General features: G+C 35.9%; 1 protein-coding gene across 4 annotated transcripts in view; it reads left to right on the top strand.

Annotated features, from left to right (window-relative positions):
* LOC149781245 (uncharacterized) overlaps window positions 1-24849 on the top strand; it is a 306624-nt gene that overhangs the window by 16741 nt on the left and 265034 nt on the right. For all 4 annotated transcript variants that reach the window (XM_089935331.1, XM_089935329.1, XM_089935328.1 and 1 more), the window contains exon 2: window positions 12139-12276. In XM_089935331.1, coding sequence (XP_089791457.1) covers window positions 12139-12276 — 138 coding nt within the window. The remainder of the gene's footprint in view (window positions 1-12138; window positions 12277-24849) is intronic.

Consider the following 24849-nt stretch of genomic DNA (forward strand, 5'->3'; position numbering starts at 1 on the left):
CGTTACAGGATTCTGATATTCAGAGTTATAGTCCTGCTTCCAATTAATTTTTACTTACTTGAAAAGTTTAAATTTTGTATTAAACGGTAAAGAAAGATCAAGATGCAAGATGCCAAAGAAGCATTGGATGACTAGATAAAGTAGGATGGAAGGAATGTTTAAATAAGATGGAATGACTAGATAAAGTATGAGGGGATAACTAGATAATAAAAGATGTGACGACTATTCAAAGTAAGATGTGATGACTATTTAATGCAAGATAGGATTTCTATTTACAGTAAGATGGGATGACCAGATAAAGTAAGCCGGGATGACTATTTACGATAAGATGAGATGAATAGATAAAGTGAGATGAGATGAGTATTTAAATAAAATGGGATGACTATATAAAGTAAGGTGGGGTTACTCTTTACAGCAAGATGGGATGACTATATAAAAGTAAGGTGGGATGAGTATATAAAGTAAGGTGGGGTTACTCTTTACAGCAAGGTGGGTTGACTATATAAAGTAAGGTGGGGTTACTCTTTACAGCAAGATGGGACGACTGTATAAAGTAGGGTGGGGTTACACTTTACAGCAAGATGGGATGACTATATAAAGTAAGGTGGGGTTACTCTTTACAGCAAGATGGGTTGACTATATAAAGTAAGGTGGGGTTACTCTTTACAGCAAGATAGGATGACTGTATAAAGTAGGGTGGGGTTACTCTTTACAACAAGATGGGTTGACTATATAAAGTAAGGTGGGGTTACTCTTTACAGCAAGATGGGATGACTTTATAAAGTAAGGTGGGGTTACTCTTTACAGCAAGGTGGGTTGACTATATAAACTAAGGTGGGGTTACTCTTTACAGCAAGATGGGTTGACTATATAAAGTAAGGTGGGGTTACTCTTTACAGCAAGATGGGTTGATTATATAAAGTAAGGTGGGGTTACTCTTTACAGCAAGATGGGATGACTATATAAAGTAAGCTGGGATGACTAATAACAGTTAAGATGAGATGACTAGATAAAGTGTTATGTATAATTGATTTAATTATATCTGATTTAATATATATTTATTTCAATTTAATTGTTTGCTTGTCAGTATTAAATTTTATTTATTTTTCATTACATGCTATTGTAATGTAAATTTATTAACTGGAGATTTACCTTGATTGTTCGTTCCTAGATCTAGATCCTGACCTTGGTTCAAAATTAGTAGCAACCACGTAAATAAGTTCTATTTTTATTTCAAAATGATTGGTTGTTGTCGAGGTCATGATGGAACTGCCGATTTAAGATGTAAACAATTTTTATTTTAAATTTTTTATTTCTTAGAGTAAAATTATTGGTTTTCGTCAGGGTCACACTATGTGTACGTGATCTTTAACAAGTACATAATTTCTGCAAGGTACTGGAATATGACCATGGCATCCCCTTTTTGCGTTTTAGAATACGATATAACCTTTGTTTTGGAGGTATATTATCAGTGTTAGTTGGGCTGCTACACTGCAAGTTTTATGTCGTGCTGTTTGGAGTTTTTTTTTCTTCTTCAAATTACTTTGATTCGAAAGGACTAATTCTTTTTTCCTGGAAAATATGTGTACTCATCTTAAATTATTGAACAATGACAGTTGTTATAAAAATGTATTCAGATTTCTAAAACTGGAGTGATATTTCTTGTTTCTACAAGGAACTGTAGACTTCAACGCTACAGATTACAGCATACGTCATCTTCTTCCATCTTGGATTCTTCGTCGGAACTCGAACTTTAAATCAATTGAACATTTTGTTATTATGACTTCAAAAATTTTATTCGTGTATTTATCTTGGATTATTTTTGGATTTGATTCTTAAAACCGTAAGTTCATGTTTTTTTTTTATTTTTACAGAATTTTGCCAGGGAAATAAATTATCATATTTTTTTCAAAGCTTGTTGTTTTTACTCTTTCTTGTGTTACTGTTTATTGGAGTCTAAACACGTAACAAAAGTAAGATGAGATGAGTATTTAAATAAAATGGGTTGACTATATCAAGTAAGATGTGACGACTATTCAAAGTAAGGTGTGTGTGTGTGTGTGCTTTACCAATGTTTCAGTCATATCGCTGCGATGTCTGCAGTGTGGCAGTTGCACGTGGGCATCATGCCGCAGACATGTAGCATTTCCCACTCAGTCACATTATCCTGAAACCAGGCCGACCAGTCCTAACACTAACCTTTTAATGTTGCGAGGCAGCTGTTAGTACCATTTTTGTAATTCTTTGATATGACTTGGCCATGGATCGAACCCACGACCTCCCGCATCCGAGGCGGACGCTCTAAACACTAGGCCACCTGTTCGGTTCAAAGTAAGATGTGATGACAAGCTGATTAAAATCATATCTCCACTATCCTACGTGAAGTTCTAACAGCGACCGCTTAGGAGTCGCGTCGGTGGCCTATTGGTTGGAGCGTCTGCCTCTGAGGCAGGAGGTCCAGGGTTCGAACACTAGTCGAGTCATCCCAAAAACGTATAGAAATGGTATTAACAGCTGCCTCGCTAGCCGCTCAGCATTAAGCGGTTAGTGTTAGGACTGGTCGGCATTGTGCCAGGATAATGTTACTGAGTAGGGCATGATCTACTTGTCTGCAACATGATGACCCAGTGCTAAACATCACTATAAACTGCCAGACTACAGACATCGTAGCGATATAATTGAAAAAGTTGTTTAAGCTATGTTAAAAGTCCAAATCACACACACACACACAGAGAGTCATGTGTTCTGGTGACATGTTATTACCACAATCGCTCATTTTATCAGCCAGTTGGATTAAGTCTTATGTCTTCGCATTTGGGAGACTGAACAGTATGGCTGAAAAGCATCAACGTGGGCCGAATTATATGATTCACTTTCAGATGAAAAGCTGTATTTCCATTGGTTGATTAAAATGTCAACAGAAGATGACCCATAAGCGGTCGCTGTCAAATCTTCACCTAGGACAGTGGAGATCTGATTTTAATCAGATTGGATGGGATGACTTTTTAAAATATGATGGCATGATTATTTATAAAGATCTATTTAAAAGATAGAGTCAATTTCATATTACTGCAGTCAGTAGAGTTCATTGATACAGATGAACTTGGGATGGACTGGTAGAAGTGTTGCAGGGTACACGGCCAGGTCGGTTTCTGACAGGTTGGATTTCTCCATTCCCATTTTTTCCGGTCCCCCCCACCTCCATTTTTGTCAAGCTTAAACTATTTTTTATTATTGCCACAGGATGGGGGGGGGGCCACCCGGCAAGATAAAATTTCTATCTTAAACATGTGTCCGAGCGGCCGGACCTAGTACCCGTCCATCCCTATGAACACTTCCACACAACTCTAATCTAACATAACTTAGTCATGAAGATATATCTCTTAATTCTATAAAATCGGTTGTATATATCCGTCATGGATTGGATTGTTCTCTTGCGTGGTTCGTTGGCACAATAAAATTGGCAGATGCAGATTAGAAGGTTTCCTTGTATCAAATATGCCAAGTTTTATCTTTAGTTCTTTAGGGTTTCAATTTCATTGCACACTAAAACTAGTATATAACCAGGGATGACTGTACCAGATAATCAAAAAGTGTGTGTCTTTTGTTCAAATTGGTACTATGTTTGATTTAGCAGTACACCTCGTTTTCCAAACTTTTCTAAGGATCCAGTCATTTGTTCATTATAGATCTGGAAAAGTGTTCTTCCTGTTAAGTACACATACTTCTAAGAATCAAAACAGAATTACCCTTCAAAAATATGTCCTCTGTCAATGTAGACTAACTTCTATACCAGCCCAAAGACGTGAGACTATTTTCTAACATCAGAGGCGTGGGGTCATTTGGCTTTTCCTTCACAGGGAGCTTATAGTTCTGGACGTCCCCTTTGCAAATGAACTGTTTAAACATCCATCTGGCAGATTATTCTCTGACCATTTTTTTTCACTTTCACGTGTATCTTTATTGACACGTACAAATACTGAGTTTAATATCTAGGAGCATGTGAATTATGTAGAAAATTGCAGTCACTTTTAATCTTATAAAATGAGGCATATATTTATTATGATGTTAGTTAAAAACTATTACGAAATTCGTTCGCCAGTTTAATTATTTATTTTGTTGCTGTTGTTGTTGTAATCTGGACACGATCCTTCATAGTTGTAAGATTATACGCACTAATTTTCATGACACAATAGACCAGGACTTAGATAAGAACCGTACTCAGTCAGACATCAAACTTGGGTTTTTGTACTGATGTATCGCAATACTGTCCGATTTTATACGTGGTGAGTTTAACATAGGCCATCCTTTGATCAGACATCCTAAAGAATAATCCTTCAATACGTGATTAGGACACGACCGACAGGAAGCCTAAACTATCCTGTCAGATCTCACGTGACTGGTTTATCATCTGGATTATGGATAAGAACGTATCTGTTTATGAAATAATAGCGCCTTAACTGACATTGACGTGGGAAAACAATTAACCGATAGCTATTTTCGTTCATTTATCAGGCATCTTACCTGCAACAGTACTAAAATTTCACCATAAAACGTTTGTTAGAAATTCCAACCATTAGTTTTTAAAGTGTTACAGATTCCCAGCATTAGTTGTAAAAATGTGAGTCTTGTCACTTTTTGCTCTGAAATACCGAGTCACTGAACTGCTGTAGTTCTGGTTCAGCTGGGAACACCATAATGTGTACTTAGCCTGTTGCCTTGGCAAGGTTTTCTCTCAGTCTATGCTTAAAATAGGCCTAATGAGTACTTAAATTTTGTTTTTAAACAAAAATAGCAATCAGGCCAATATTGTCTGATAATTGATGATGTCAGCCCGTAACTAAATTGTGTAGCGAGTTGCCAGAACTACAGGGTGCGCAGGTTTAAAGACAGTTCTGTTTGGTTGTTGTTGCTTATTTGTGGGTTATTCGTTTTGCTTTTTACGGCCGTTTGGTCATACATTAAGTACAGTTTTAGTCTGGGTAACATACACTCGTTGTATAAAGATGCAATGCTATTCTTGCTTAAATGTTTTTGTTTGTTTGTTTGTTGTTTTGTAAATTCTGATGGAAAGCTGTTAAGATTTCCATCCATATCTTGAACTGATCATACTTTAGAGCTAACTTGGAATGGAGTGTCCTGTAAATGGCAACAGGGAAGGTTACGAATTAGGCAGATGTGACATCACGCGTAATGACCTCACGCCTAAAAATAGCCCAAATTTGGGCCTTGTCTGCGGACAAGCTTTGTAATATGGTTACTAAGTTTCAGTAGGTAGACTTTAACTGGAGACGATCGGAGCGAAATTACGCTACATCCTAATTGTAAGTGCTAGTTTGCACACATTGATATGAGTCAAGCAATCAAATTCAGCGTAAGCATCACAACACTCTAGTTTTGATCTCACTGGCCGTAAGCAATATGGCAGATCATGTCAGGTTTTGTGGGTAAATTCTATATAGAGTAACAAGACGAATTCGTAACCTATCGGAACTTGCTCAGGCCTCTCCGTCAGTTATCTGAAGTCTCTGAAGTACTACAGTAGCGGCCAATGCACATGCACGTACCTTGTCTACCGAATGAAGTCCGAGGTGTCATATATACATCAGACACCAGTACATTACGGCACACGACTGAATTAGCTTACGTTAAGCCAAAACATTTGCAATTTTTTTTAGCGATCATGAGCTCGCTAGAGAACGTACTTTTACTGAATTCGAACAGACAATTCCATACCCGTATCATACGAGGGATATTGAAGAAGATACGAATGTTGTTATGCTTTGCAAGATTGCTCTTTATTAGCGAACATTACGCCAGTGCTTGCCCTCAAAGTACACCCTAGGGCCTATACATCCTACCCACATTCTCAGTTTGATTATCAAGTTACTTAAGGCCCTTTTATATTAGATTTTTGGTATGCTGTTGTTCACACTAGAAAAAGTAACTTCTACCGACATGTCGGCTTTCAAATCGTCAGCCCTCAGCGAATCTTCTAATAACATGATTCAGACCAAAGTCGTTCAGAGGTAATAATAATAATAATAATAATGAGGACTTTGTATAGCGCCTAATCTTTAGAAGCTCTAAGCGCTTTACAACATTAGACAACACTATAAGATAAAAAACCAACATATAATAATATGATTACAAAAACAAACACCATGAAATTAGAAAACATTAAAAAAACATGTTGAGAATATTTAAGGTAGGAAACATTATTAGGTCTTTAAGTTTGTTCTTGCAGTCGAAATAAGTGAGTTTTGAGAGCCCTCTTGAATGTGATCACTGTGTCTTTGTGTCTAAGTTCAGTGGGCAATTCATTCCACGTTGCTGGGCTCTCGTATGCAAAAGAACGCTGTCCATATGACTTTGGGGAAGTATGGAGGAGGATTTGGCAGTTTGGATATTGCATTATTTCAGGAAGTCTGGATTGCATTGTCATGGAGTAGATTGGAAACTCAGACGGGTAGTTCGATACTGTCATACTGTTCATCAACTTTTGGCAATATTTTGGAGGCACAGACATGTCATGTGACACTCGCAAAATGAGGCAGCGATACCTTCGCGGCCGGGCCTGTTGTATCGAAATAAATTTATATAAAAAGTCTCTTGACAGTCCTTGGAGCGATTTGTAGTTTCAGCTAGTTTTCCCTGATCCAAATTTTTGTTCTCTTTATACGGCGAGCAATACTCCCGTTATGGATGCATCGATTAGCTAGTCGTTAACCCTAAGCGATACTGAATAAAAAATACCAACTTTTTTATTTTGCAGTTTTGCACATTTCTATTGGCATAGATCGACCTAGAGTGGTGTCGAACATATTAATTGATATCAAGGACTATATTGAACAAGGGCCATTTTCTGCCCCCCCCCCCCCCCCGTTTTTATGGGGGGAAAATTATTGCAAATATCGCAACTCTGTGTCTCATTGTATTATTCGATGAATAAATCACCCTATTCTGCATTGAATATGCCTATAAATTTCTTTTTCATACCTAAACACGACCTTTGAACATGGGCTGGTATGGGAAATTTAAGAGAAAATGTTACATTTGAACAACTTGAAACTATATGTAAGATCCAAGCGCAGGCTTGCTCAAACAAGGTATTTACACTGATTGAATGATTTTTATGAGATTTGTTGGGTTCTCATATTAAGTTATGTGACCACATTTGCGCTAATCACTAAAATCAAGAGTATGTCAGTAGATTGCAAGTTTATTATGGTGATTGCCTTCGGAACTCTGTTTTGTAAGAATTGTATTGTCATAGTGTATGAACCTTATGTGTTGCAAATATTTATTTACAAGTTATAAAATATATAAAATTCAAACCAGTTTGAATTGTTTATTATTCATTATATTTTCATTTATATTTCTATCTCTCTCTCCCCCTTCTCTTTCTATGTTCAGGAAATATTTGCCAAAATTTTGAGAAAGTTCATAAGGGTCATAGAAAAGGATATAAAAAATTATGTGAAGGCTTCATTTCCTAGAAACACACAAGACCGCTGCGGTGGCATAGTGGGTAGAGCGTCCGTCTTGGATGCGGGAGGTCCCTGGCCAAGTCATACTAAAGACTTATAAAAATCGTACAAATAGCTGCCTCACTTGGCACTCAGCATTAAGAGGTCAGTGTTAGAACTGGTCGACCTGGATAATGCGACTGGGTGGGACATCATGCCACATGTCGGCGGCATGATGCCCCAGTGTAGACATCATATAAATTGCCACACTGCAGACATCGTAGCGATATGACTGGATTTTTTTAAAAGCTAAGTTAAAACGTCAGATCACACACACACACACATACACACACATTTAAAACCAAACTGTTCTTGAATTTTGCTGTCTATGTATCATTGTCTTTGTTTTCCATTTGCACTTTAGCTGCCAACGTATCGCTACGCTTAAGCAATTAGACCCGCATTTCTAGAGTGCGCTATATTATTTCCTTCATTATTATATTAAAAAAATTCCGGGAATAATAAGTATTCAGTTATTTTAATAACAATGTTATCCGTTCATTTATGTCCTTCTTCATTCTTTCTAAAGTGCATGTTTCGAAGAGTCGCTGTAGAGGTATTCGGAATGATTCGTAAATAAAGACTACGTGGAGTAAGCATGAAATGGAATTGTATTTTGATGTTGCCAAGTTTTTTGTTGTTGCAAAATCATGCTGTAAATAATAGGATAAGTACATATATGCTATTTATTTTATTCATAAATAACGGGGTTTTCTTCATTTCTATCACGATAACGTTTGCTACGTTTAATTCACTCACTTTTGCAGTGTATTTCCGTATTTGTAATCTTTAAATGAATCTGTTAATATTTAAATGGAAACAGCAGTTACAAAGAGCGTATCTTTTCATTAAATTTGTTTAACTTGGTCTTTCTTCATATAGTAACAATATTAATTCTTTAAAACTAAAGCATTAACCGGGCAAATAACAAAGGATCGTCTGCAGTTATATAATTCTGCTTGGAAGAAATGTGTCATCCACATGATATACGGCTCAAACAATGGAAGATTCAGTAGCCCAAATGGTATAGCATTATTGTGCCAAATTGTCGGACGATGTTCGAATCCCTAGAGCGCATTATTTTTCTAATTTCGATTTAAGAATTTGAGAATTAATATCCATAATATCAACAGCTGTCAGTTTATATGTTTCAAATAAAATTAGTAACTGCTCAGTTTTCAAAACCAACAAAAAATAATGCGCAATATCAAAGTCATTTTATTTTTATGTCGTGCAAGGTAACATTTTTTTATATCAATATGTTATTGATCCAGAATGGAACTATACAAGGGTGGCCAATCATATCTGCATCAGAAAACAATGGCATTGGAACCATTGCTGTGAAGCGGTTATTCTTCCATAATTAGATAGTATAACTTTCATACAAGTTTGTTTATATTCAATTTTTTTCATCCTGAATTTTTATCAAAAAAAACAGCAATTATATGAGTCTCAATCGTTTGCAAATCATTTTATTTTTATGTTCCTAAATTGTAATATTTTTTATGGGTATGGTATTCATCTAAAAGGAAACACGAGGAGAGTGGTCAAATATCTTAGCATCAGAAAATGATTGTGGTGGAACCAGTGTTGTGAAGCGATTATTGTTCCATAGTTACACAGTATAATTTTTATACTTGTTTTTATGCTAAATTTTTAAGACTTAATGTTTTGTCGTATTTTTCTAATCACTCATCCAGTTTGAGAAAAACTTATTTCGGACTGACTTAAAGCTCTACTTGCCTACTAAATCAATGATTTTTCTAGCAATTACTGAAATTAGAAATTATACATTTTGTTTCTCGACAGTGGGAGACGTGTCCCAAGATCAGGATGGAAGCTAAAGTAACTGAATTGATTTATGATTTGTTAATTGAAAAGGATAATTGTATCATTCCTACCCCTAACCAACAAAAATAAAAATAAAACAAGTTTGTTAGTTCATTCTATTTATATAAATACTGCATATTTATTGCAGTGGCATATTTTCTTTATTTCATTAAATGATAACCTCATAACTTTATATATTTACTGATTATAACAACAGAAAATCATAAATATAATAATAATACAGATAAAAATCTTTTATTTAAAGGACGTCTTGCTTGAATATAAGTACCACTAATATGACTACTACTACTATTAAAAATACTACTACTACTACTACTACTAATAATAATAATAATAACAACAACATTATTAATAATACTTAAAGAATGTCCAACTACCTATTTTTTCCAGTGGAAACAAACATGGGGGGGGGGAGTTGACACTAACCATAACACATATCAAGCATACAACATATTCAGACCAAAACAATTCTGAAATTTAACATGGCATAATGGATGACACAAGAGTTTATGATATAAAACATAAATTATGATTATTTATACATACAGATATTATATACTGTTGGATAGCTTGAATTTTATGCTCAAAATCTATAGTATTAGCATCGAAATATGTGGCACCATGGCAACAAGGAAATGGTAGAGGCAGATATATTGGATATGTAGATCGTTAACGTCGCTAACCCTAACCAATACTGAGTAAAAACAAATACCAACTTTTTATTTTGTATTTGTGCATATTTATATTGGCATAGATCGATTTAGTGTGACGAAAACTTTATAATTGATATCAGATGTGTAAAAATCGGTGGTTGTATGCGATTGGTATGACTTATTTGCCTATACGTAAAACGTCTGAATAAGTAGGCATTAGGCACACGGACAGACAAACGAAGACATACTTTATAGACACTTACACTATGCTTCACATCTAGAGTATTAGCATCGAAATATGTGGTACCATCACAAAACGGCATGGGTAGAGGCATGTAGTAAGGATATAAAGGTCGGTAACGTTTGTATCGGAAAGCATTAGGCAAACGAACAGACAAATGAATAAATAATAGCATATCTACACATATTATATACTGTTGTTATGCTTGAATTCTGTGCTTCACAACTATGGTATTATCATCGAAATATGTGGCACATTCGCAAAACCGCATGGGTAGAGGCATGTTGCAAGGAAATGAAAATCGGTAAATTTACATGCGATGCTGATGATTTAAAAAAACCAAATTATTTTGCATTTTAACATATTTGTATTGGCATAGATCGATTTAGACTGATGAGAACGTTATAAATTGATATCAAATGAAGACATGATTAATAGGATACATACACACATTATATAATCTTGGATAGCTTTAATTCTATGCTTTATTGGCCTCCATCACAGCATATAGATTTGCTCGCCGGAAGAGCTTTGCATCATGGGTAAATCAGGGGAATTAATAAGACAAAAGACGTAACAACCGTTATCGAACAAGCCTATACCGGTATACCGGTTTACCGCGGTATTTTTTCATGTGGTACTTTTTCATTTAACCGATACATCGTTAGTTTCCGTTAGTAAGTAATGTACGAAAATTCCCGAAGAAGCATGCTATGACTTTAATGATATTAAGTGCGTGTTGTCGTGATTCGTAAAACAATAGTTCCACAAATTAATGGTGAATATAACAAACATAATTATATTTAGGATCCCTTTATCACGTGTCTGACAAGTGCTAATTATGTCATCGCGATGGCCAAATGGAATGTTGTGAAAAATATTCGGACCAAATCCATCTATCGGAAAGATATTTATCACTACCCCACCCTCCAAAGAAACAAAACCACATGTCATGTTTTACTTATTTACTAGCGTATATAAATACATTTATTACATGTATCGCTTTGTTAGACTGCGAATCATCCTAAGGTTTTCAGGAGCCCACTTGTTCTATGTCTGAACTTTAGGTACCTTCTTAAGTCTTCTAAGCATTTTTCCCTTTGTTGAGTAAGTTTGTATTATGTTTTACTGGTTCTCTGTGAAAAATATCTGGCCTGGGTGTTGGCATCATCCCACTCAAAGTTTTCCTGCCTACTATATCAGTAGTGTAACTAGAATATTGTTGGCTTCAGTCAGCATCAACACTTATTTGTATCAATTGATATATTTTCTTTTCTTTTCTTAACATAACTCATATTTTCCCCAGATAATAGTTTGATATAAATTAGAGCAAGATATTGTTGCCAGCAACTGACAGTTGGAAATTAAACAAAAAATAGTGTCTACCCATGGCCCAGAGCATCGATAAAATAATTGCGGTATACAGCAGCACGTATCGCGCGGTACGTTGAGAAATACCGCGGTATACCGTGGCACCGTAAGAAATACCACTGTATACCGTGATACCGTGAGAAATACCGCGGTATACCGTGGTACAAATTTTCTCGTGGTACCCGGCACTGCTAATTATTCAGTTTGATAAAAATCTTCCCAACACCGATTTCCGATGATCAGAAATTGGAAAAATCTATAAAAACTATAGAATAAATATATGCAATACATAGTCTGAATATTAGTATCCCAAGTATTTTGAATTCTTGATTTTTGAACTAAGAAATTTTACCAGCACCAACGTTTTCCTCCCACCAATTTAAAAAGCAAAACTTGATCACATTTGCTTTTCAAATTATACTTTCTCGTAGATAACTTTGAAGACTATGTTACTGTTAAACTAAGAATTACATGCTTGTTTCCTTTTCTCCAGGCCCAACGTGTGTACATATCAGGATGTGGAGATGACTTTAGTCCGCCAGCCCTGTGTGCAGGCCGTTTCCAGGATGGTCAAGGTCTGGAAACCTAACTGTGGCCAATCCAGTCATTGGTGTATCGGATATGAGCAAAGGTAGTTGCAGTTTCTATTTTCATCATCAGCATCATCTCTCTCTATATATATGTGTTCACACACACACACACACACACACACACACACACACACACATATATATATATATATATATATATATATATATATATATATATATATATATATATATATATATATATATAAAGCTTGCCGCCAGAGTATTCTTTTTCCTTTCTTTACGCAAGCAAAATTTTAAGAGGCAGTTTATATAGCGATGAAGACGCGTGTTTTTGTTTTATTTCTTTTTTAGGGGTATTTCGTTTTTGGTGTGTTTTGTCTCGTTTTCGGTGTGTTTTCTACGAAGATCATTACCATTATCCCAATGATTTGAAATAAAGCTATATCTGCTAAAAGTTTCTGGAATATTTTATGCGTTTTTGAAAATATTGACTTGAAGCGTAAAATATATTGAAATTGCAAATAATTTTTATTTATTCCCAAGTATTTTCTTTCCTTTCTAAAATATGTTTGGCATATCTAGCTTAGAGATTCCAAATATTTGTGAAGTGCATAAAATTATTGCATTTGCTGTGTCCAGTGTTTATTACATAGGTTAATTTGTTCTATTTTCCCCGACTATTTCCATGACGTTTCCAACAATTATTTGATTCCGCTCCTGTTCCGTGAGAAATAGACTTCTCATGGCGTACCACATCATTAGGCATTGGTCTGAACAAACGCAGTCTATAAATAACATCACAGTAATGTAATGCATTTAGACATCAAATTTGACATGTATATTTTCGCATGACCTCGTGCTTTGTTTGTAATCCCTTTAATGCCTTCATTCTTCACCATGATCATCAATATATTTAGCTAGCCATTTGATGACTCTTATCTGCATGGAGAGTTGTGTATTCCTGCGGAGATAAATGTCACATTTATCTTAAAACTCAATACTTCTCTTTCACTACATAAAATGGAGGAATTCCAAAACTTTATGACCCATGTTTGGAGATCGATTATTGATGCAAAAATAAAATAAAAGCTTTCATACAATACTGAACATGGCAATTTACGATATGTTATGGCTTAATTAATAATCGGTGAAGGAATTACTCAAATGCTATCACCTGGCCGTTCAGGAAATGCCAGGTGCGAAACATGTGTTAAGCCCAATGGTCTGTGTTCGTGTAAAATGGTGAGATGGAATATTAAAAAACCGGAGTAAACATACACACACAATTCTTTCATATTCGTCAGAATAATTATTTCTATAAAAATAAAGCGTCTTCGGCATTTGCCTCAAATTCTTTGTTCGAAAAGTGTGAAACTTACAACGAGAAAAATTTACATTTTGAATAATAGTTTGGCTGGTATGGTAGCTAAGCTGCATGTTGCGTGCACGAAAATGGAGATATAGTACACTCGAGTGCAAAAAAACAGTGAAAAAAGAAAAAAAGAATGACTCATTATTGGTTAAAGTTCTCATTTTTGTAGAAAAAATTATACTGTCATGGCTTATGGAAATAAATAGTAAACAAAACATTGATGTGAAATAAAAACCAAGCATAAATCCAAAAACACACACACACCATATATATATATATATATATATATATATATATATATATATATATATATATATATATATATATATATATATATCATATGTGTGTGTGTGTGAGTGTGTGTGTGTGTGTGTGTGTGTGTGCGTGTGTGTGTTAGGAGTAATGAATAGAACCAACAACAGCATTGTCCCTGATCTGCCAGCGTATTCAGCGACGACTGTTGTTTTCGGTTGGACTACTTATAATCGATTATATAACTTTATTTCTCAGGATGTACTTGCATTGACTTTATGATGTTCTTCTTACTATGTGGACATACCTGTATAATTTTATTAATATAAGTCATACATTTAGAGAGAGAGAAAAAAACTAGCATAAAATGAGGACACATATTCAACGGGTTGAACAACTTAATAACATAAATCCGCTAAAACTGCAGTACTCCTAGCCAATAATGAAGAGTATGCATTGTTTCGGAGGAATATTTATAAAAGAATTAATGAAAATACACAAATAGGACTTAAATATCATTTCTTTAATCCATAGTTTCTTATCCTAAGCTTGTAGAGATGATATCTCTCCATAGTCCTATTCAACCAGACAAATATAAAAGTCGACATTTGACACAACGAGCATGTCACAATTATCCTTTCGATTGTGGGAAAAACGAGCAATGGGTAATAGAAATTTACGAATGGATTACTTTTTCTGATTGGGTGCTTTACGGGTCAGGATACGTATTGCGCCTGCCAAACCTAGCATTTGGACTGACAGATTTAATAGAGTTTGATGGGCGCACGTTACCTCAAAGGGCAAATAAAACGTTTACCACAGAAACGTCTTGGAGTCTTTATTCCTAAAGAAATAATGATACGTGAAGTGCGGCGGATGGGTTGGAGCAGTATAATTAATCACGCAGTATTGGCCTAGCAGATTTTCATTTTCCTCCCCTGCGACAGATTGTTTTATGGTGGGAATACTAACGAAATTTCTGGTTTAATTGTATAAAAAAATCTAACAAAGATTTACTTGCTTGGAAAACGTTACAAAAACGATATCAGAATTTGTTTTTTAAAAAAATCAATCAAAACAAACCAAGAACTTGGCAATACCTACAACCAAAATATATCTCGTTTTTTTGGGGAGTGTAACCTTCCACTTCTGAATAGCATTTCCAAATGGCATGTGTGATGCTCGTTAGATAGCATGTGTGTTTAACTTTTTTTTTTCGAATATAAATTTTATCTTTCATGTAAATACATTGAGGTTTATACGGAAGACAGGTTTACTGCCTATTGCATATCCTTGTTAGATAGGATGCATGCAAAGAGATAAATACCCATTAATCTCCCCATGGGAAGCTCAAGAAACAAAATGTCACTGTTTCGCACATTGGTACGGGCACTCATATTCGTTCCATTTATTGACTAAATGAACTTTTATAAGCAAAATTATCGTAGCATACAATTTTTTTTCTATTTAAAAAAAGACAAACTAACTGAAAAAAGTTTCTCATATACTTTCTAAGGCATAGCTGAATGTATAGACAAGAAAATTTGAAGTATATTTGAAAACTTGCAAGATATCTTTTATACTACCCGCCATGTGCTTTCGTGCAGCATATCTGTTATACTAAACGCCTCGTTGTGAGTGTGTCGTGCGGCGTATCTTTTATATTACTCGTATTCTCATGCGGCATATCTTTTAAACTACGCGCCTCGTTGTGTGTCTCGTGCAGTTATCTTTTATATTACTCGTCCCTTACCCTCATGCGGCATATCTTTTAAACTACGCGCCTCGTTGTGAGTGTCTCGTGCGGCGTATCTTTTATATTACTCATATTCTCATGCGGCATATCTTTTAAGGACTCACTGTACTAATTCAGTTCCTATAGTAAACTTATGCAAACACAATGACAAAAAAATTCAATAACTTAACAATTTTGAGTGCTCATGATCAAACCTATATTTATCAGTATAGATGAAACCTGAATGTCAGTTTCTGTGTAGAGGAAAGGATACAAGGCATTTTCTGGACCTGCACGTGTTTGAAACATGTGCTTTCAATTCCGCGCCAAAGAGTCAGGTGTTAATTTTAGTAATGCGTGTTCCGAACTCAAGACTGTTAAGGGACTGAAATTCCATCAATAAAACAATGTCTCTATTTTTGTCACTTACAACTAGGATACGCTCTCAAAAGATTCTTTTTCCTACACCATAACTTACATTATTAACCAATCCTGGTCAACCTAACCCATATATACTCTATTTTAGGTTCACCCATTTCCAGGCTGGTTCCCATTTTTCCTTACCATTAGTACCGTGTGTACTTCGGCTGCCAGCCTCGATTTCTCATGCGGCATATCTTTAAAACTACCCGTCTCGTTCTCTCATGCGGCATATCTTTTAAACTACCCTGCTCGTATTCTCATGCGGCGTATCGTTTACACTGCATGCCGCACCCTCTGACTGATGCAGATGTACGTAAAATACATTCGCAGAAACACCTATACGAGAAAGAAAACAAGAAAACGCGATCTATAACAGCTTGTTGTCAGAATAGCCCCCATACTACCATGTATTTGACAATTCGTAGTGATAATACTATATGCCAGACAGAAAGTACAAGACAAAATGTCGATTTATTTTACATAATATAGAAGCATACAGAGTGCGAGATTGTTTTTGTCCCACTATTTTTTAAAACAATTTAAAACAACTTAAGTGAAATTATGTTCACATTGGAATTCCATCTAGATTGTTCTGGTATGATTCATTGTTGGTTTGTTTGGTTGCACTGTTTACAAAATCGTATTTTAACATGGTAACAAAAGTTTAATGGGGATTGTTAACATCAGTGAAGCTAATTCTGTCGTTACATTTCTTCTCACTTTGTTAGTAGAACAATGTCAATGCCTGTGGGATATAAAACCATTTATCAGGTGGAATTAGTTACATCAGATTCTGAGATAGTACACATTCGAATGTAAATCTTCCTGCGTTTGATAACTTCTGACGGCACAAAATAGTTATATGGTTATTCGTTTAAAATAATGTTGTATTCGTAAGAATTCCTATTACAAATATTAGGCTTCGAAAAACTTAAAATCTCCGCCGAGCTTTAATATGTGAATGAGGTGACAACGCATGATGCCTAACACACATTCGACATAAAGATGTTGTACGTGCAAATGACACACATGTTTATGGTGCATATCCCATGCAAGTGTGTTACTGTGTACAGTGCATCATACAATGATTATTGCATATATGCATACCCTTGCAAAATATTTTTTCCGGACGTGTATGCAATTAAGCGAATTATTTAAATATATTTTAAGGCAGCCACAAATAAAATATCCGAAAAACTAAGTCACTTTACGAAAATAAAACACGAATGACTGTTTTAGAAGTCTTCTCAGAACAGATTATGGAATTCATAAAAAAAAATTATTGACAAAGTTGGACAACCAGGATGAAATTCCATCTTGTTTCCATCTTGTTAGCATGTCGACACTTTACCTTTGATTACAGTCACTCTGATGGAAAGTGCGCCTAAATTATTTTATTAGGTAAACATTTGAATTATTTTGTACCGTTTGTCGAAACGTGTCATTTTTATGGACACTTAGCGTTCTAGCATTGAATTTCCGTGGTAATAGTGCTTAAGGTTGTGCTGTCGCTGATCTACTGTCTGTCTCTGTCTGTCTGTCTGTCTCTCCTGGAACCCGAATACTGTTTTGGTGGCGCTCTTCAGTTTCATATATTGCATAGGGTTGGAATTTGAAAGAAAATATTTTATCGGGTTTAGATATTTAAAAAAAGACCTTGCATATCTTATGTATTGTTCAAAGAAACTTGAATTCCCTTTACCATGGTGTATGATTGATGGGTGCAATATGGGTTATAGAGTATAAAGAATGACCATACTTTAGATCTGCTCGTCACAAAAAACTGCTAGCTCCGCATGGTCATTGTCACTTCCGGGACTTCAGAGATAATTGTAAAGAGAAGAGCTGATAAGGTGGGGTGGTTGGGTGGTTGGTTGTTTTTTCTTCTTCATTTTACATATTTGATAATTTATTCATTGCACTTTCAAAAGCTTGTATTATCCGGTCTGGAACATTTTCCCTATTTTTATAACTGCTAAAGACAGTGTACTTTAGACTAGTTCAGGCTGACTTTTTTAACACAAGGGAGCAGTCATTTTAGTTAGCAGTGTGCTTAGATCATGTACAATTTTCTTAGATACAAAATCCAAACAAATTTAAACCACAGTACATGAAAGTAACATAGAGGTATACCAACAGTCTCTCCACTGTGCATAAACAACTTCACCTTACAGACAGTACGCTCTCAGAAACACTGGTTTAATTAAGTTGTCCATTTATGGTCCTGTAAATAGAGCACTACCAATAAGGTTCAGTCAAATGCAAATTAAAAGATTTCACTGGCGATGAATGTATGTATGTATGTATGTATGTATGTATGTATGTATGTATGTATGTATGTATGTATGTATGTATGTATGTGTGTGCATGTGTGTGTGTGTGTGTCTGTCTGCATGCATGTATGTATGTATATGTGTATGTATGTATGTATGTATGTATGTATGTATGTATGTATGTATGTATGTACGTGTGTGTGTGTATGTATGTATGTTTGCAAACATAAAAACAGATAGACAGTTATTTGAAGATAACATTTGCTAAATATGTGACCATGTCGTTCCATTGAACCTGGATCTACCTACCTTTGGTTACACATATCGAGCTGGATCGATCCGTTTACGTCTTCGAAAAGGCGGCCCAGGACGATTTTCCATATCTGATTCTTCAAACCATCAATTGTTTCAAAGACATGCAACTCATTCGATTTAATATCGTTTTTATGCGACATTGACTGACATAGATGCTTATTTGTCCACACATAAATGTCGGATATTTATGGTTCCAACCATTATCTATATCCATCGTTCGTGTCATTGATTTCCACTGTGGTATTTAGTGATGTGATGCACATATTCGGCATGGCAAATTCAGGCTGAATTTTTTAGCACAAGGGAGCATTAATTTTAGTTAGCAGTGTGTTAAAATCGTGTACAATTTCTAAAAGTACAATAATCAAAGAAATGTCATCCACATTACATTAATGTAGCATAGAGGTATGCCACCATTTTCTCCATTGTGCATGCTTTAAATGCAAACAGTTTCACCTTACATACGTCACTCTCTCAAAAGTACATCATAACTGGTGAGCGCCCCCTTAATCACTCCATTCTTGAAGATTTAATCACTCCCTTCTGGAGGCTTTAATCACCCCATTCTAGAGGCGTTAATCACACCATTCTAGAGGCTTTAATCACACCACTCTAGAGGCTTTAATCACACCATTCTAGAGGCTTTAATCGCTCCATTCTAGAGGCTTTAATCGCTCCATTCTAGAGGCTTTAATCACTCCCTTCTAGAGGCTTTAATCGCTCCATTCTAGAGGCTTTAATCACTCCCTTCTAGAAGCTTTAATCGCTCCATTCTAGAAGCTTTAATCACTCCCTTCTGGAGGCTTTAATCACTCCCTTCTAGAAGCTTTAATCGCTCCATTCTAGAGGCTTTAATCACTCTCTTCTGGAGGCTTTAATCACTACATTCTTGAGGTTTTAATCGCTCCATTCTGGAGGCTTTAATCACTCCCTTCTAGAGGCTTTAATCACTCCCTTCTAGAGGCTTTAATCACTCCCTTCTAGAGGCTTTAATCGCTCCATTCTAGAGGCTTTAATCACTCCCTTCTGGGGGCTTTAATCGCTCCATTCTAGAGGCTTTAATCACTCCCTTCTAGACGCTTTAATTGCTTTCCTTCTCCAAGCTTTGCTCACTCCATTCTCAAGCTTTCATCACTCTCAGGGCTTTAATTACTCCGTTCTGGAGGCTTTAATTACTCCCTTCTAGAGGCTTTAATCGCTTTCCTTCTCCAAGCTTTGCTCACTACATTCTCCAAGCTTTCATCACTCTCAGGGCTTTAATTACTCCGTTCTGGAGGCTTTAATCATTCCCTTCTAGAGGCTTTAACCACTCCCTACTGGTGGCCTTAATTACTCCCTACTGGTGGCGTTATTCACTCTCTCCTCAAGGCTTTAATCACTCCCTTCTGGAGGCTTTAACCACTTCCTTCTAGAGGTTTTAATTGATTTCCTTCTCGAAGCTTTACTCCATTCTCGAAGCTTTAAGTCACTTCCTTCTCGAAGCTCTAATCACTCCATTCTCGAAGCTTTAATCGCTCCATTCTCTAAGCTTTCAATCACTCCCTTATCGTGCCATCGACACCGTGCAATTAGCAGATTAATTACTGAACGCCTTAGAGCAATATATAACGTACGGACTTGTAAAATAGCAAAAAGTGGCAACTGGTACCTTATCCGAAAGAGTATCTGGGACAGGACTACTACTACCAATCGTGATACGTGTTACTAATATAAAATTTCATACATTACCGGGGCTAATTACACTAATTTTCATTTCTGTTTTCACTTCAGATATAAATAATGCAACATCTGTTAGTGTCCTGGACCTAGCACATATATTATCCCTATAAATTATGGACCCTTATCATACTTTAAATGTTTGCTGATTGCGATCCTGAGTTTACCCAATCTGACTTGATGATCGATATATTTACTATTCTGAATCATTAACTGATATATGCACTGTTCTGAATCGATTATCGATATATTTGATATTCCTACTTGATTATCGATATTTTCACTATTTTGGATCGTTTATCGATATTTGTATACTATTCAGAATCAATTCTCTGCATAATTACCTCATCTCATATTTGTGTCTAACCAGATCACGCATCTGTGGGATATATAAAATGCCAAAAGAGATAAATTGGAAAACAAAGTTCTTGCGCATATTGACATATTGCTTTCACTTTGCATAATTTTGAGCTGTCTTGCCTCCTGTGGGTGGATGCATCTGTGCTGCATGCCCTCCCATCCTAATCGTGTCCCAGTCTGCGTTCTCGGTTCACTTTCGGTACTATATGAGATACGCTTGACAAAGATAAAATTCGAGACACGCAGTCGAGCAAGATACGAAGTATTATGTGTAGACTAAACTTACTGGAAACTTTTCATTGCTTGTTGTCTAGATGTAGGGGCTATGATGGTGCTTCGGTGTTAAAAAGAATGTATGTATATGGGCATATCACATGACAAACGGTACCAAATTATATAGTTCCTGAGTCTTTCACACTAGTATTATGTGGTCATGGGAGCGATTGTAGCAGAAGATGAGGGGACACGTTAATAAAAGATGGCAGAACTTCGAAAGCCTTGTGCTACGTTTTTGGCTGGAATGCTGAGTTGTTTCGATTCTAGGCAAGGGAATGTTTACACCAGCACCGAAGGATCATTTGAGTATTAAAGTGACAATGATTGAATGGGACCTTTACTGCATCTTCCAGGGCGGATCATGGCGGGGTCGGCATATCCAGCGCCCTTCCATCCTCTCGCATATAAGTAATTACGAACATTTTGTAGAGTACATCCTTCGTTACAGTTAGATTGTTTTAAGTATTCCCTGCTGAAAATGCATGTACTTCCTGGGCCTTTGCGCCGTGAACCTCCATCAAAGGTCCGTCGTACTTACCCACGTGTTGTTCGTGCCACCTAGGCGATATTTATGGATCACCTCCGACATCGTATCGTTGTATATGTGCCTATATTTGTATAAATAATGCAGACTTATAATGGATGGAAAGATAAATGAATCGATGAAAATATAACGCAAATATTGTCGCTGAACTTGTCTTCTGTGATCCATTAATCATGTTCGGAATCTCATAGGTTTACCCTAATTAGCAGAACATTAGCTGCGTTGTGGAGTCTGGACTGCTTTCACAATTGACAGGATGACTAGCTTGAACCGCATTCTTGAAATCTACCCTTTATCTTGCATTTAACTTAAAAATGGTTATTCACCGATTTACCGTGTATCAGACCCTGATAATGTTGACAGAATTCGTCCTGGATGATTGTTCATTTTGCATATTATAGAAACCCATACGTATAATAAGATGGGGTTGATCCTTTAAAGGCAGATGTCGCGTCAATTATGCGACGACATGCGGGACATAATTTTACCGTATTTGACTTTTTTAAAAATCTTCCTAATTTTAGCTTGAACGAGTAGCTCCAAATGTCAAATAATCGAATTGGGAACATGGGGTGGGGACGTGTTAAACAGTTCTCCCTTGTTTTCACGCCTGTCCACTCGTGACTTTTTGTGATTGCTTACTTTCAAATACATGTACCATGTTGCGCTGAATCGAATATTTTATTTCGTCTGTTCTAGTTTGTTCTTTTGTTTATGTGAGTGCATCTGCGTGTATGAGAGAGAGAGAGAGAGAGAGACAGACAGACAGACAGACAGACAGAGAAAGAGATTGAATTTGGTGTTATTCTTCTTTGCATCATAATCTGCATCAGTGGACGCAATCCCTAGATGTAGTAGATGTCCATGCGTCCACCAGTCACAGCGGATAAAAAGAAAACATTTTTTTCTCTAGTACATCAGCACATGAAGGCAGAGAGAGAGAGAGAGTATACGTCTGTTTAACGCCTTCAACGCCTTCATCCCTACTCGTAGGATACATTACTTTCTGCAACGGTATGAATGTGAGATTTTTAAAAAAAAGAAAATCTCAGATCTGTCACGGTTTGTCACTGATTAATGACTGGCGATTTTTATAATAAATCAAAGATGGATCGGAATTCAATAACTTTCCCATATATATATATATATATATATATATATATATATATATATATATATATATATATATATATATATATATATATATATGTATGTATGTATGTATGCCAGGTTTAAATGCGTGTTTTGTACCTGACCATGTTAAATCAACATAAACATCAACGTCTTGTTGAGTGACATTGCAAATTAATAACGGCTGAGTAATAATACATTATTTCTGGTGTGAAGATATACAGACTGATATGTGTCCAGCTTATTCACAGGAAAATGCCTGATAAATGGCTTTTTAGGGTACCGTATATACCTGCATATTAGTCAGAGCCAACATAAAACAGCTTAGATCCCGGCATGCCACCGCACAGTGCTCCGGCAGATCTGGGTCTATGCAATTCATTACTATTAGTCAATTTTAGCAAACAATTCCTTGATCTAAGAGGCAATTATGATACGACAGATCAGCGTAAATGTTGTTTGCAGCTTGACCTTACGTTTAGGTGAGTTGAGACGGTATTTCCTAAGTTTCGATCGTGTTTGATAAAAGAAAGTTTGAAATAAACGTAGAGATGAAAAATGATACACAAATGGAGGTGAGCATCTGTTCTGCTGAGTTATTTTGGCTCAGTTCAGTTGCGTTTAAACGGTCTTTACTTTTAATGGTATAAATGGTGTTGGACATATTGCAGTGTGCGTGAAAAACCACACTATAGGGCACACACACTATCGGGCAGTATGTAATAAAACATTAAACCGAAAACTGCAGTAAAGCAACATGTACTAAAAGGTCAACATTGTCATAAAACCTGAAAAATTAATATTAACGCCCCAAATTTAAAATATAACCCCCACCCAAAAATATAAAACTCGCAAAAGACTAGGCAGAAATAAGCGCTGTTTGGAGAAACTTGTATGTGACACTGCACATACTTGTGTTTTCAAAATGGCGGAATAAACATGTGTTCAGTCTATTTAAAACAGTTCGTGCACTGTATGTACAATACCTACACTCTTTGTTTATTTCCATTTTTATTTTTGTTTAAAATTAAAATGAAAACTCCATGTGGAGTAAGTTGTGGAAAATAGTATGCATGAATGTCTCGCTGTTTTTTATGCAATGTTTTTCAAATTTCATTTTAAACCAGCAAAATTCTCATTATAGTTGTTGTTTACAATTTTAAAAGTATATTTACAATGGTACGATTACGTAATTTTCCTGATTTTATTTACAGTCCTAACAAAATTTTATGTCATATCAAAACAATTTTAGTAGCGCAAAACGATGTCCTTTTCCAGTATGCTGCATAGATTGTTGATATCCTCGTGTAACTGTCAGAAAGAATTACTGTGTGAATTATGCATGGACGGACTTGTACATGATATTGATTGTCTATTTCAAGGACATGTCCAAATCAACCGAAGAGACATGCATTAAAAATGGTAATTTGTTTTACAAGCCCATGAACACGTCCAGTGTCCAGTTTCTGATAAAGGCACAATATATTGATGGTTGTAATTGACTGCTTCTGGAAATTTCATTTTATTCCAATTGACCTTTCTGATCCTTGTCATTTATTTGCAGTGGCTTTAGACAGTCTCATGCACGGACACCATATTGAAACATAGGGTATGTTAAAACGGGTCGTCATCCAGTTGCTAATCACGGATTACCATAATCAGCTAGAGAACGGCAAGTTTCGTGTAATGGTTTTTAATCGCCTATCGTTTGTCTCGAAATAATGGTTAGGTAAATGATCTCATTGTTTTGTTCTTTTTTTTCTTCTTCAGATTTTTGACACCCTTTGGAACGTTTTTTCTTCTTTTTTTTTTCTTCTCTTCAGCGAAAATATCTATTGGAAGTTATACGAGTTTTTTGCATCAGGAAACCGAAATAAAATTGGTCAATGTAATTTGCGCTGCACCACACCTCTCGCGTGACTCTCGCAGAGCTGGGTCCATAATAGGATTAAGATCTCAGTTATTTTTCCTATATAACTGCATCGTTTGTTTCTTAGTAGTGGCTTTTTTATTGTGTTCAAATCATAATAAATCATATGTTACTGTACAATATCTTCAAAGATGAACTCACGGTGACATTCTTATTAACGGGCAGTTTGGAGGGGCTAAATTGGAAATACCCCCCCCCCAACAAGCGAATCCCCTCCCCCCCCCCAACCAAAACAAACATAACAACGTGTATTTGGGTCACATTTAATTTAGGATCAGCAACAATGCCTCTTTACTCACTATGTACTGTAGCCAAAATACACATAG

The sequence above is a fragment of the Sinohyriopsis cumingii genome, chromosome 15, assembly GCF_028554795.1.
Source record: "Sinohyriopsis cumingii isolate HCF-2022 chromosome 15, ASM2855479v2, whole genome shotgun sequence".
NCBI lineage: Eukaryota > Metazoa > Mollusca > Bivalvia > Unionida > Unionidae > Sinohyriopsis > Sinohyriopsis cumingii.